General features: G+C 36.2%; 1 protein-coding gene across 2 annotated transcripts in view; it reads left to right on the plus strand.

Moving 5' to 3' along the window:
* Positions 1-15,281, plus strand: part of LOC131040594 (uncharacterized) — a 129,834-nt gene that overhangs the window by 3,465 nt on the left and 111,088 nt on the right. For both annotated transcript variants that reach the window (XM_057973546.2, XM_057973547.2), the window contains exons 2-3: positions 731-862; positions 1,189-1,260. In XM_057973546.2, coding sequence (XP_057829529.2) covers positions 731-862; positions 1,189-1,260 — 204 coding nt within the window. The remainder of the gene's footprint in view (positions 1-730; positions 863-1,188; positions 1,261-15,281) is intronic.

A 15,281-nucleotide genomic window follows, 5' to 3' on the forward strand; every position in this document is an offset into this window, starting at 1 on the left:
GGAACACAGAATTTGAAACAAACCCACTTCTGGCACTTCCAATTCCAAATTGGGGTCTTCTAGTGCATGGGAATGGTTCCCAACATCAATAAAAAGGTGTCACAAAGCTCAAGGGTTCAGAGGAGTCCTAGACCATAGTATGTGTGAGATTAAGGAGAATTCAGCTGTAGAAGACTGTGCATGTTTGACAGTGAATAAATTAGAACAACAATTGGTTGTATTCCCTCATTGTACTTCTTGTTTATGTTAATAATCAACAGGTAAATGAGTATTTGGTACTGCTAATTGATTTTTCCTTCTAAGGGGGAATTTTCCTGGATAAATTCTGTTGTGTTGTTTTGCAAATTTTGGGCAAGTTTCTGTGTTCTAACACAGCATTCTTCTTTCATTTACTATCATTTGTGATAAAGCAAGTAGAACAGTAGTTTATCAGCGATTTCTTATTTTCTACCACTTTTTGACAAAATTATGGATCAATATGTAGGGAATGGCTATTTTTGAATCAATAATGCTAAGGAAATTTACCATCCCTTGCATGCGTCATATTTTGCCTAAAATCTCTTTCTCAAATTAAAATGTCTTTCATTCAAATGGTCTGAAAATATGTTAATATGGATTTTGAGAATGATTTCCAAGTTGCATCAAAATTTATGTTACAATGTTTTGGAAGTTCAATCTGAAAGTTCAGATTTATTTGTGCATGATTTTTGTAAATTTTGTTTGTTTGCAGGTTGGTTCATTGCCTGTTCATGGTGTTGCCATTCCAACTGTTCAAGGTATTCGCAATGTGCTTGACCTCATTGGAGCTCTCAAGAATGGGAAAGAGAAACGTGTGCTCTGGCACAATCTTCGAGAGGAGCCAGTGAGTACCCTTCATAATTTATGTGGAATAGCCTTTGAGATGACATGAGAGCAAATCAAATGTCTTAGAGAGGAAATTATTATGAAACATAATGACATTCTATCAGTTTGCTTCTGATTTGGGTTTTTTTCTATCTTAAAAGTTGAACTGTATTAGTCCCCCACAGTTTTTACTTTTTCACATTTGTTTCATTGTTAATGTTTATATTGTTTCTATACATTATTTTGTCATTCTGATATTTATATATTTGTTAATCATAGAGTATTTAAAAATGTGTGTTACTCTTGATTTTAACTAGACTTCTGTTTTGACATGGGAAATAACAGGTTGTTTACATTAATGGAAGGCCTTTTGTTTTGCGTGAAGTTGAGCGTCCATTTTCTAACCTTGAATACACGGTATGTCTCAACTCTCAAGGGACTAGATATAGGACTTTTTATTAGAGATAAATTGATCATGAAGGCAACTTGTAGACTAATATTGTGATTTAAACTTTTTATTCCAGATATTTAGGACTTAGTTAATTCAAGTATCATTGTTTATGATGTTTGTTACACCATTAGAAGTTGAGTTTGTAGTGAAGGATCTATTAATTATTTCAATGTAGCTATAGCTCAGAAGTCCTACTGTTTCATTCTTTGAGATGACTTCTAACTTGTCACAACCTATAGAGTTGCTTCTATTGAGTTTGCTGTCAATTGCTTGTTTGCTTATAATTTCAGTGCAGAAATAAGTGGATAAATTTATTATTGTTCTCTAATAACCACAACAAGAAGCAGTGAGACTAAAATAAAAAATAAATCAAATGTGGTTCATAATGTAATTAAGACAATTTATAACTAAAATTTTAATGGCATGGAATGAGTTTTATTTTTATAATATTGATGCAGAACTCGTACCAGAAAACTGAAAAGGTTAATGCATTCGAAGAGGCTAAAAAATTCAGGAATCCATGATCTATTAGACTATTATGAAAAAAATAGACTTTATTTTGATACGTGTTGGTGGTATGAATCAGAATATTAAGGATCTAAATGGGCTTAAATTTGATTATCCAAGAGAATGTGATTGCTTATGAAAAAATTAATCATTTTGGTTATTTGTTATTGGTGAAAATCAGATCCAAATGTTCGTAATTGTTCCGTACTCCAGAAATGACAGTAGGATTTCAAATGTAAAAATGACATTGTAAACAGATACCCTAGAAATGATAATAGGCCTTCAAATGTTATGCCTCTAAATTGGCAATCTATTTCAATCTAATGGTTGGAATCCCAGGAGATATCATGGGGACAACACTCTATCTTGCTAGAACTTGGATGTCTTACATGCAGAATCCAGTATTAAAGAAAAATTCAAAATTAGTAATAACAATAAAAATGATGCATAAGTAAAATAATAATATAGAACAATAACTGAAATTATATTTATCAAGTGTTTTCTTCGTGGCGTTCTCTTGAAAGAGATGAATGGTGGTCAATTTTCATTATTCTTTATTAATCTTTTGCTATCTAATTATCTATATATGTACACATGGTTGTAGAATGCTGCAGAGGGGAAATAAATGTATTAAAAGATGAAGTAGCTACACTTCCAGAAGTGGTTTTGTTGGTTCCCCAACTTGTATTCCAACAACCTTTAAAGATTTACCTAATTCTTATGCTCAAAGCTGCTGGAAGTTATGACAACGAACAGGAAACACTTTCAATTGTGTTTTCCTCTGTACTTCAGGCTTTGCAAAATCTAGGTGGGGAAACGCTTTTATGACACTGAGTGTAAGTATGTAACAGATGTAAGACTTAGTGCCTAGCAAATCGATTATTGTATGTTTATGACAAGGATTTGTGAATGAGATCTTAAAACATACAAGCTCCTTATGATCGGTTTGTTTTAGATACAAGGATTTTAAACAAATACAGAAGAATGAAATAGTTGATTTAATATTTATCGTTTAAAATATATATTCTGAGGCTATGGGAGAAACTGGACCGATTGGTGCCTATTCAGGGTGACAGTCAATATAACATACATTCATTTATAACAATCAGTATACACTAATGTTCAATCTAGAATTATCAACTTGTAATAATTCAACCTGCAAAGGGCTAATAATGTGGTCTTGTTTCAAGATCTGTTTTGTAATAGTAGCATCCTCTGTTATCTTCAATGAAAGAAATTACAATGGTGCTTGAACAAAAATTAACCAAGAAAATAACACGTGCAGCAAGTGTGCACTTGTGAATATCACAATACTTGACTATTTTGCTCAAAATAATACTGAATCACAAACTAGAGACAACGCACATTGAGAGCATGCATTCATATATGCTCAGATCATAGCATGTAAAGTTATCATAGGAAATTGCAGTCGTTGACTGTGTACCTGTTGATGTGTTTTTTATGCACATGCGAACACAGAATAAAATACCTAAAAGGTACCTTATCCTCTCTTGAATAAAGTCTCCGAATGCTGAAGATGTCGCGAAAAGGATCAATCGGGATGACTTCAAGGTTCTTTGCTGTAGGATCTCTACGTGTGGATAAGCTCTCTGTGGTATGATGTGATTTTGCTGGAATCACAAGGGGACTTACACTTGACGACCTAAACGTCTGATTTGCTTTGAATATTGCTGGAACACAAGATTTTACTGGCTTAGATTTGAAAAAAAGGAAAAAGGACGAGGTCGAGGAAAGGATCTAATTTTGACACTAAGAATGTAGGAGCAATGAATGATCTTTGATGAAATTCTAACTAAGTCTTGTTTTGACATCCCAGGACCATCTCCACAAGGTTAGTGCGATCTTCGGAGGAGAGCTTTATGATGTTCAGATCATTGCCATAGGCATAGACACCATCAAGCTGATGCATATCAATGAAGAAGCGACAATTGAAGTTAAGCTTAAGCTGAATGATTCCAGTTGACTACACAAGGCAAGTCTGCAATCAACAAACTGCTAGTAGTATGGACATACGAATTTCACCATCAATCAAACACATTTCTTACACTCATCTAATAACACGAAATCAAATCTGAGAAGTATAGAGACCATGCAAATTGTTGAATCGACCCATAGATTTCACCATTTCTTCGAATGAAGTTTTACAAGTCTTTTACAACAACATCTTGGCAACAATCTTTGCCTTCTCTTGCTATTCTACTCTAATTGCTATTCTATCAACTGACTATTCACTATTAGCTAACTATTCACCTATTATCAACTATTGACTAACTACCTTCTATTATCCTTTACAAATGAAGAGCCGGGGCTTATATAGTGCCCTTAATACAATTCAATGGCTAAGATCAACTTGAGATCAATGGCCAAGATTCTACAATGAAAACCCTAATTAGGGTTTGTTACAGCAAACTCAATTCTGACCAATGAAATAATTGTATTAATTGGACACATGTCTTCTCTGGAATATTCGACCAATGGATAGCCGGGGTAGGTACATCGAAATTTGTGCCACCTTTAATGAGTCAGGTACATTGAATCTGGACATGCTGAGGTGGACCAACCCGACTGGAGGAGTGATGACTAGGATGCCACCTTGTTTGATACTTGCAACTTGGTAGATATCCAATTCGATGATGCTGAGAAGCTAGCTTTAATTAATTCATCTAAAACTATCTGCTTCTTCAACGAACCCTTGCTCTGACTTCTTTTGTCTTTGATGTGCAGGATGATGATGTACCTCGCCTTGGAATGCTGGATTGGAAGAGGTTATTCCTGATGATGCTTGACCGAAGAAGTCCGTCCTTGTCGATGCTAGACGGGAGGAGGTTGCCCTTGTCCTTGCCCGATCTTCTTCGTTGAGAGTCTGCTAAGTAATAGATCCTCCGGCTTTGGGTGGTTATTTGAAACCTACACAAAAACTTAAAATTAGTCTTTGAGCATCATACCTTAAAACATGAAATTTAAGACCTTTCAAGGGTATAACTTAAGATATCAATTTGAAAAAGACATGATAAATCAAGAATTATACATTTTCAAATTAATTATGAATGGAAATTGGATTTTCAAGACTTAGACTTTACAAAATTGCTATGAAATCACAATAAGTCTTGAATAAGAACTTAAAAAAAAATGATTCTTCATACCTCCTCCTTGAATGCCTAACTATGAACCTTGAAAAAATGGAAGAAAGAAGCTCAAAATTTGCTGGAAAAAGATTGAATTTCTGGCCTTCTTTTGGATGAAATATGCCTCAATTAGCCTTTTCGCCTTCCACTAGCCTCCAACACTTAGCAAAATTTTGCCTCCAATCTGTTGGATTTCGCTCCTCAAATTGCTCCTCAATTTTGCACTTAGAAGGGATGAATGAATGATTTGCATTTGTCCACAATACACCTCCCTTATATAGGGCGCTCACCCTAATTCTTGTTGAGGCCGACTTGACAAAAAGGAAATAAAATGAAATAAAACCCCCTTTTGAAGGATGGCCGACTTGGCAAATAAATGCAAATAACAAATATTGAGCGCTCAACTTAATTTTTTCATTTTCAAAATTAATTTTAATGCTTCCAAGGTGGATTTTTTAATTATTTCAAGGCCTAAAAATTAATTTATTAAATTGCCAATGCCTTAATTAATGCGAATCTAATTCAACCTCCCAAATGTCTTGAATTTGGCAAATTTGGCGAAATTTGGGAATATCAAGGTTTGTTTGAGGCTTAGTGAAGTTTCTTCAAGATTTCGCCCTGGACCCTCTGGAAGGGCTAGGAGCGATTTTCTCAATTTAGTCCTGAATATCCCATACCTCGACTCCAAAATCTCCTGGAGGGTGAATTCATACCTAATTAAAGTCTTGCATTTCAAATTTTGGTATTTCATAGGAGGAAATTAGGTGAAAATGTGGATTTCGCCCTGGGCCCTCTGGAAGGGTCAGGAGCGAATTTTTTATCCTAGGTCATAATTTCACCTTAGTTTGATTATTAAACTCCTTCAAGGCAATTTCCAGGGTTCATTTATCTCCATCACTGGGCTAGCTCATCAAAATTTTGAAGGAAACATTGCATTTAGGGGAATTTCGCTCTGGACCCTTTGGAAGGGTCAGGAGTGAAATTCTCTCCTGAGCTCAAAATTCTCATTTTTCAAAGTTCACACCCCCTTCAAGGCATCTCAAATAGGCTTTTTCACTGTAGTCCAGGCTTAGTCTCATTCAAAACTTGGAGAAAAAAGTGGATTTAGGATTTTTTGCCCTGGACCCTCTAGAAGGGTCAGGAGCGATTTTTCCTCCTTGGGCTTACTCTTTCATCATATCAACTTCAATCCACTTTACAAAGCTAGGCAAAGGTCTTCTTCTTTCACTCCATCCAAGCTTGGTTTGCTCCTGCAAGGCAAAATAGGGGATTTTGAGATTTTCGCCTTGGACCCTCTGGAAGGGTCAGGAGCGAAATTCTTTCTTGGCTTCAAAATTTTCATTTTTAACAATCCAATTTCACTTCAAGGCAATTCAAAAGTCTCCTCAAACCCATGCTTAAGTTTAGCTTTGCCCAAACTTTGGAAGAAAAGATAGGTTTTAGAATTTTCGCCCTGGACCCTCTAGAAGGGTCAGGAGCGATTTTTCTCATTTGGGCTCAATTCCTTCTATTTTCACCTTATCCCATACTTGCCTTAGCAAAACTTGATAGCAAAGGGTGATTTTGAGAAAATTTGCTCTGGACCCTTTGGAAGGGTCAGGAGCGAAATTTTCATTCTTGACCAAAAATCATCATTTTTCCAACTTGAAACTTCTTTGCAAGGTAGGTTTTCATCTTTCATCATGCTAGGAATAAAGTCTCACGTCCAAGGAAGGCCAAAAATGTGATTATGAGGAATTTCGCTCTGGACCCTCTGGAAGGGTCAGGAGTGAAATTGCCTTCCTTGTCCAAAATTCTTCATTTTGCATGTTTCCAAGTCTTCAAATGTATCAAATGATGTCCAATCTTCATTCCCAGAGACCCTGCACATAAAAAAGTTAGCCAAAATTAGTGACAAATAAGCTCAAATAAGATTTTCGCTCTGGACCCTCTGGAAGGGTTAGGAGCGAAATCTTTATTCCAGGCTAAACTGCTCAATTTTTAAGTTTCAAACCACTTCACAAGGCAAAATTAGACCACTTTCCAAGTTAGGAACAAGGTTTCAAGCTCAAACAAGGTGGCAAATGAAGTTTATGATGAATTTCGCTCTGGACCCTTTGGAAGGGTCAGGAGCAAAATTCCTCTTCCAGGCTAGAATCCATCATTTTTCAAGGTTTTCAAACAATTCCAAAGTCCAAACATGTCCACTTTTCCCTTCAAAATGCCTTGCAAATCCAAATTTGGTCAAATAAGGCAAGAAATGAATCTTAGGTTGATTTTCGCCTTGGACCCTCTGGAAGGGTCAGGAGTGAAATTCGCTTTTGATCCTCTGGAAGGGTCAGGAGTGAAATTTGACATTTTTAGACTCTCCGTCAGGATAATTTTATGGAATATAACATTTAAGTATTATACTTTAAGTTATATTCCATATATACTTTCAGGATGTTTGAGAGTGGTTTCAGACCTCCAGGAGCTATATTGCAAAATCTAGTTTTTGGAGGATTTTCAGTTTTCCAGACTTAGTCAAATTTCAGGATCAGGACATTCCAGACTTAGCCAAATTTCAGGATCAGGACATTCCAGACTTCATCACTCACCAACTTGACCTAACTCAAGCAGAACCTGCTATCCAAGTGATCCCCTTGGCGACACTTGAAAGCTAAAGGCTAACAGACAAAACCCTAAAAGACCTAGAAAACAAACCCTAGAAAGCAAAAAAGCAGGGGTCCCCATTTGCAATGGGGCGATGAGTGAAATGGTCACAACAGTACCCCCAAAAAATAGAACACAAAGTCGATCAAGTTGCTGCCCAAATTCTTCAACGATTCCTCAAATTTTTTTCCAGCATCCTGAAATGATAAGATAGAATGAATCCAAATGGAGCCAATTCCATGCATATATGAAATCACTTACAGAATTCAAATTCAAACCAAAATGAGCACCAAAAATCCCACTCCCAAGGAAAGGAAAGTTTCTTGTTTCTAAGTGTCTCCAATTTCCTACAAGTCTCAAGGAAACTTTCCATTTGCCAACAATATCAAACGGGCAATGGAACTCAAAATGTTGCTAAAATAAGACTTTCCAAAAACCCACATATCACTTGAGTAGAAAATTCAAAATAATATCTTTAATAATAAATAATTATTGTTGATTTGATTAAATCACCCAAAAAGATATTATTTTCCAGTCTTATCCAAAAGTCCTTATTTACTATTTTTGGAAAGCTGAGCTTACTAAAAATAGAAATTGCTGATTTTGGAAAGGGGAGATAATGAATATTAATTAAATAATCTTTCCAAATGTATCCTGTCAGAGTTGGCATACTATTTTTGGCCAATGGGGCCTTAGTAAGTGTTATTTTTAGAAAAAGGGACATGACACTGTTTGAGTAGGGAGTATGTTTTCATCAGCTTCTTTGGTGCCTACTTGTCAGCCTTTCATGCCACTTTATCATGGTGACTTGTCAAAAAGTGATTGATATATTTTATATATATATATTTTTGGAAGGAAGTGCAATTTTTCAAGGCAAGTTGTTTATTGAGTACAGTTTCTTTACTCTTGAGCAGCGATTGTTTTTGACAGTTGGCAAATTTAATGTGCATTCATTCTAAATATTCTCAGGTCAGAATTTATTTTGTGAGGGACGGCTCTGACTTTGTCTAAGGTTCATTAATAACTACTAGACTCGATGCTTTTTATTTTTAGGCGATTTTGTCTCAAAGATGGTGAAGTTTATTGGTGCGTTTTTTTTAAGGAGCTAATGTCGGAAGAGGTTCACGGTATCTAAGCTGGGCATGTTAAATGGAATAAAGACGTTTTTTTATAAAGACCAAATATTGTTTTCCGTGTGTATTGTATTGCGTGTTTTGTTTATGCGTGGTGGAAGAATCATGGTGATTTGAGATGGTCATTAAGAATATATGTGATGCCATATTTATGGGGAAAATGTAGCTCATTTTCTTTTCTGCTGTATTGGAACAAAAAGCGTGAGTGCGCTTTATACATGCGAATGTAGTGTGCTTAATGGTGTAGTGGATCGGATACCCAACCAAAAGTAGGAAAGTACTCTATGGATTTTATAAAGGGGCTTCCAAAAATCTAAGGAAAGGATTGTAAATATGTAGTAGTGGATCGACTAACCAAGTATGCTCTTTTTACGGCCATATTTACAGAATATAGGGCACCCCAAGTGGCTAAAATCTTTTTTCAAAGAAGTGTTCAGATTACATGGGTTACCCAAGAACATTATTAGTGACAGGGATAGTTGATTTCTTAGCCTATTTTGGCAAGAACTCTTCAGATTGGTAGGTATTGAATTAACTCTTAGAATTGATGGTCAGACAGATTGTTAACAAATGGCTTGAGGGATATTTGAGGAACTACGTCACTAGCCAATAGAATGCATGGATCAAGTGGTTACACCTTGGCGAGTATTGCTACAATAGAACTCATCACTTATCAATTGAAATGAGTCAATCTAAGGCTTTATACAGTTATGAAGCAACTTCTTTTGGAAGTTTGGCTCTCCAAGAAGGTAGAGTACTAGGCGCCAAAGATTGTGTGCAGCAAAATGTGGATATCATTAACATTCTCAAGGATAACCTTCACCATTCCCAAAACATTTAAAGTTGGAGATTTGGTATTCCTAAGGCTACAATTGTACAAGCAGTCTTCCATCAAGACCAGTGGAGCAGAAAAGCTGAAACCTCACTTTTATGGACCTTACAAGATCCTAAAGAAGATAGGGGAGGTACCTTATGAATTAGAATTGCTTGGGAGCAGCAAAATTCACAATGTTTTCCATGTATTAGGACTTAAAAAAGTCCTTGCACAACAAATTACTCCACGTGTAGAGTTACCTCTATTGGATGACGAGGGTAAGCTGATCTTGGAGCTAGAAGCAGTCCTCAATATGAGGGAAAAACAATTAAGAAATAAGACCATCCCCAAATTCTTAATCAAATTGAAGGGCTTACTTGAAGAAGATGCTACATGGGAAGTAGAAGAAATCTTCAATCATCCAAACTTGAAATTGCTTGTGGACAAGCAATTTTGAGAAGGGCGGACTATCATGACCCCGACTTAGTACAATATGAACAGCGATTAAAATATGGATTTGGACTACATAAAAAATCATATGGAATGCTATCGATCATAGTTGGATTGTTATTAATTAAGGAGGATGTTACATAAATGAATCAGCACCCTATGAAGAAATATGTTGTCTATTGGAACAATGATTATGTCTAATTAGTGAAGATCATTAGTGCAGTGATCCATTACTTTACCATGATAACAATAAATGAAGAGATTAATTGGTTAAGATCAGATCAGTTATATAATAGAAGGGAGCAGTCTGCATAATAGAGGTAGTAATCACATGTCTGAATTACTACCAAGAGGTGCGATGATCTTACTTAAATCAATTCATTGGTTAACAAGTGGTGTTCATTAAAGGGATAGGTTGTGACTCTTAAGTGAAACGACCATTCCAAGAATCATGTCCTTTAAGAAATAAAGGTATAAAGGACGCTTCAAACACCAACTCAAAGGCATCGATTTTGGTGATTTGAAGAAGAATTACAGATTTCATTCACAGACCAATAAGTTACTATTCATCGGTTGGCATCAAAGTGTAATGGAAAGGGTACGATTTAGTACTGCTTTACAAAATATAATATTTGAAAGATAATAAGGCTAAGAGCCAACTTATGGTCCATATATATATATAACCTATCCCTTAGTCTATTGCTATAGCCCCTTTTGAGGATAGATGGGTTGTAGGGAATGTGTTGTGATGTTTTCACACATCGCCCCATTGCAAATGAGGACCTCCAGTTTTTGCTTTGGTTTAGTGTTTTGCTTGGCAATAGTTTCTTAGTTGTTAACCTTTACTTATGAGTGGAGGTTGGTTTTGTCAGTCCTGCATGAGGAGTCGAGGTTAGGTTGTCGAGAGATGCCGAGGTTGCAAAGTTGCAAATGTTGTCAAGAAGCAAGAAGTTGTCAAGTTGCAAAGAAAGATGCTAGGTTGCTAGGGTTGAATTTGTTTAAGTGTTGAGAGTCATTCCTGAAGGGTCTAGCAACGTTGATGCACCTAGACTTACCTTCCCTTCTTCATATCTAAGCAATCTTAAATCCATTACTAAGACAACAAAAATGGAGCAAGGTAACATCCAAGTTGGAGTGAAACGAGAATTTGACTAAGTATAGATCTAGGCGCATTGTTCATACACCCATACATTTTGCACCCTAGTTGTGCAAATGGACCTAAGATTTGCACCCATGCTAGAGAGGTAGGAAAAATGAGATAACCTAGGGCAATGTTAGGTAAGCGGTCAAGATTGATGAATTGGGGTGTGGAAGTGAAATTTGACTAAGTCTCGATTTTGCTCAAGTCATGGTCTTCATAGTAGCTTGCCCACCATGAGCAACCAAGTTGTGTGAATGAACCCCAAAAATGTGCCAAGAAAAGGATGATTTGAGCAAGAGCAATGTCAACATAGACATTTGAATGAATGATTTGTATAATCAAAGATGAAAAGGACAACCAAATTGTGCAAATGGGAGGGAAAAATGTACCTTAGCAAGAAAGTGTGCAAACGAACATACCAAATGCGCCCAAGTTGAAGAGCTTGAAAATTGTAAATTTTGTGCAAATGAACATAAAAAGGCAGCCTCCTTCAAGTTTTTTTGTACAAATGAACCCTCAATTTGTTTCTTGCAACTATAGTTTTGTGCGATTAAATGTAAAAAATCTGCTAAAGCAAGCAACATTTGTGCGAATGAACTTATTTGCGCCCTCCTTTAGGTTTTTGTGCAATTAAGCATCAATCTTGCACCCTCCATTTGTGCTGAAGTATGAAAATGTGCTCTAGCAAAAAAAATGTTGTGCAAATGGAGCATGAAAATGCGCTCTAGCAAAAAAAAAATCTTGTGGAAATGGAGCATGAAAATGCGCCTAAGCAAGGAGGTGAAGGTAGGTTGAAGCGTGCAGACCTTGATAAAAACATAAGCAGGATTAAGCGTAAGGCCAAAACTAAGTGAGGTTTGTGGGGTTGCAATTAGGCCTAGACCTAAATGAAATACATGAAAGATCATTTATGCTTGAAGATGTAATTAGTTAATGTTTTAATTCAAATTATAATCCTCTTGCAATTATGATTGCAAGTGAATACAAGGGAAGCATAAGGATGTGAGGCCAGAGTTCAAGAGCAAATGGACTTCATCAAGGGATATCAATGCAGCTAGCATCAAGGTCCCAACAGTGCTGTGTCAAAAGATCAACAGCAAGAGTTATACAAGAAAAATGATAGACTTAGTAACTTTAACATTCGCAAGGACGACAAGATGATCAACAATTCAAGATATAACATTGAAGATAATCAAAGATAGTAACAAAGGACTTCAAAGAGAAAAGATTCATGATCAAAATTTTGTCAAGAAGCCAGCCAGTTCGAGCAAGAAGATAAAAGGATTCGCTTAAGCAAGGCAAATTAAACAATCAAAACTAGAGAGTCAGCTTGATCAAGATGATGCCTTCATTGTCAATGAGGAGCAAACTAAGGTGGCATCCTTGTCATCATTGACCATTCAAAGGATTCCACATTAGCATGTTCAAATGCAATGTACTTGATTTATTCAATGGAGGCGCGAAATACAAGATACCTAACCTCATTTTCTATTGGTTCACTTTCAATGTGGAACATATGTCAAATCAAATGTAATTTCTTCATTGGCCGAAAAAGAGATTGTTGTAACAAACTCTAATTAGGGTTTTCATCTTGTAATCTTGGCTATTGATTGTGGATTAATTTGAGCCACTCATTGTAAAGAGATATCTATATAAGGCTCAGTTTTCTCATTTGTAAAGGTGAATAGTGGAGTAAGAGAGAGTAGTTAGTAATTGATAGTTGATCAATAGACATTAGATAATAGATAGTTGGAGTAGAGTGGGAGAAAAGGAGATTGTTGCGAAGACTTTGTTGCAAGAAGCATATTATTTTCATTGAAGATATTGTGAAATTCATGTGTTGATTCAACATATGCATGGTCACTACGTCTTGTTTATTTTCATGTTGATAGAATGGATGGAAGCTATTGTGGATGATTAATGGTGAAACTTGCACGTTAATACTAGTATTTTGTTGATTGCCAAGTACTTTGCGTGGTCAACCGAACTCTTTATAAGCTTAACTTTGATTGCTACTCACCCATTGATATGCATCACATTGATGGTGTCTATGTTGTTGGTGGTGATTTGAACATCATAAGATTACCTTAGAAGATCACACTAGCTTTGTGGAGTTGTTGCTTTGCATGACAAAGCAAATTCTAGTAGAATTTCACTAGGATTAGACTAGCTTCCTAAACCCTATCTCTTTTGCCTTTTGTTTTAAATTCAAGTAAAATTACACGTTCCAACAACATTCAAACATTCAAGTATCGATGTAAGTCCCCCTTTTGATTCCAACAAATCACCTCACACATTGAATCTATCCAAGAGCACGTGAAGACTTGACATTTGAAACCTTGGAATCATCCCATTTGATCACGCAATTTAGCACTTGGGAGGATTTTGTTCAAGAGAGGATAGAATACTTAGTATTTTATTTTGTGTTGTATAGTGCATAAGAACACATCAACAGAATGGCTGGAGTAATTCCTTGCAAGTTGGGCAAATCTCGAGATAGGCTAAGGCATGTATTTCTGAAACTCCGAGGGCATAGTTCCAAGATGGGTATGAATATGTGTTTTGGAAACCTTGAGAGAATCCACTTGTAGATTGGCATTTGAGCACCCTATGACAAGTACTCCCTGTCCTCCTTAGGGTCGAGTTTGGAGAGAAGTAAGAAAGTCGGTTTAAATATGTTAACTATCAAATATACTATGAATTATTCATTGTTTTTTCTTAAAATAATTTGATTTAGTTGCATAGTAATGTATGTCAACATTGGAAATTGATAGCCTCCTAGTAGGGGACATTATAAGATACGAATTGGCTAAACTCACTCAAGACAATATTTTGAATTTCATCTCTGAATATATCTTTCTAAATGCAGCCTTTTTAGCTAATAGCAATCTCCACATCTCTACATGGTGCCACCCTCCTTGGCAATGCAAGTACCTCTTTGCTATAAAACTTTGGGGACAAAGCAAATGGTAAGAGATGTAAGGGAGTGGTCATCTTTTTCCAATAGTCAATTATAATTTGCTGTAGAATTTTTGAAAAGTTATTCCCTTGGGTCATGTTCCTTGGCCTCTATTATTGTTCTTATTTTTCCACCATGGAGTCCATGCCATCATAAATTTCATCCAAACATGGGTGATCAGTATTAGCATACCTAATCATGCTCATAATGGGCTCAGTGAAACTCAAAACACATTTTACATGATCCCACCACTCATGATCAAAGGATCCATGCTCTTACTTTCTTTAGGTGTTTGATTGCTTCCATACCCTCCTCAAGGTTGTGTGAGATACGAATCGTGTTATGACAACCTGACATGTCACAAAAAATACATGTCATTTATCAAATATAAAAAAAATTAAACAATTAAAAAATAAAATTTAAATTACCTTCAACAACTCCAACTTAAAGGTCTTGAATATGGCTTGTGACATGTGATGATTAATCACAAACACTTGAATCACTTCGGTCTCCATGTAAACTTGGACAACATTTCTAGGCCCCACCATGTCAATGGATGCTATGAGGATATTGGCAATGAAACTTGCCTTCATAAACTTCCTCCCTTTAGGGGACACCGCTATAACATTGATCAATGGCCTATTTTTGCAATCTTTTTATCCATCATAAATGGTGGACGCACTTGTTTCCAGCCATGTATCTTTGATCACTCTCAATGATCTCTATTGAAGCTTTCTCCTTCACCAATAATGTGGTTCGCACAGTTTCATACTTGGGACTAACATAATTATGAGGTGTATTGCAAAGGGTATTTACCATCTCCCACCAATAAGGTGATCTAACAATGTTGAAAGGAAGCCCATTGCCATAAATGGAATGAGCAATGCTCTGGCCTGCAATCTCTTTGATTTCATTTTTGAAGGCCTTATCCAATGGGTCTTTTTTTGTGTAACCAAAACATTCTTTGGTTCAGAAGGTGGTGGCATGAGAGGATGTGGGCTAGATGGTTGTGTCAAGGCACTAGGAGGTTTCATCGAGCTTTTCTTGGGAAGAGGATGATCATTCTTTGATTTGTTGCTTTTCATGTTGGCTTCCTCATGTTCTTCAATATAATCAACTATTAGATCTTGTGGCATTCCTTTGCCATCTGGCCCCCAAGAAGCTTTTATTCCGTGTCTAGGGATGGTGCATAAGTGAATTTTCACT

Source organism: Cryptomeria japonica, chromosome 4, assembly GCF_030272615.1.
Source record: "Cryptomeria japonica chromosome 4, Sugi_1.0, whole genome shotgun sequence".
Lineage (NCBI taxonomy): Eukaryota > Viridiplantae > Streptophyta > Pinopsida > Cupressales > Cupressaceae > Cryptomeria > Cryptomeria japonica.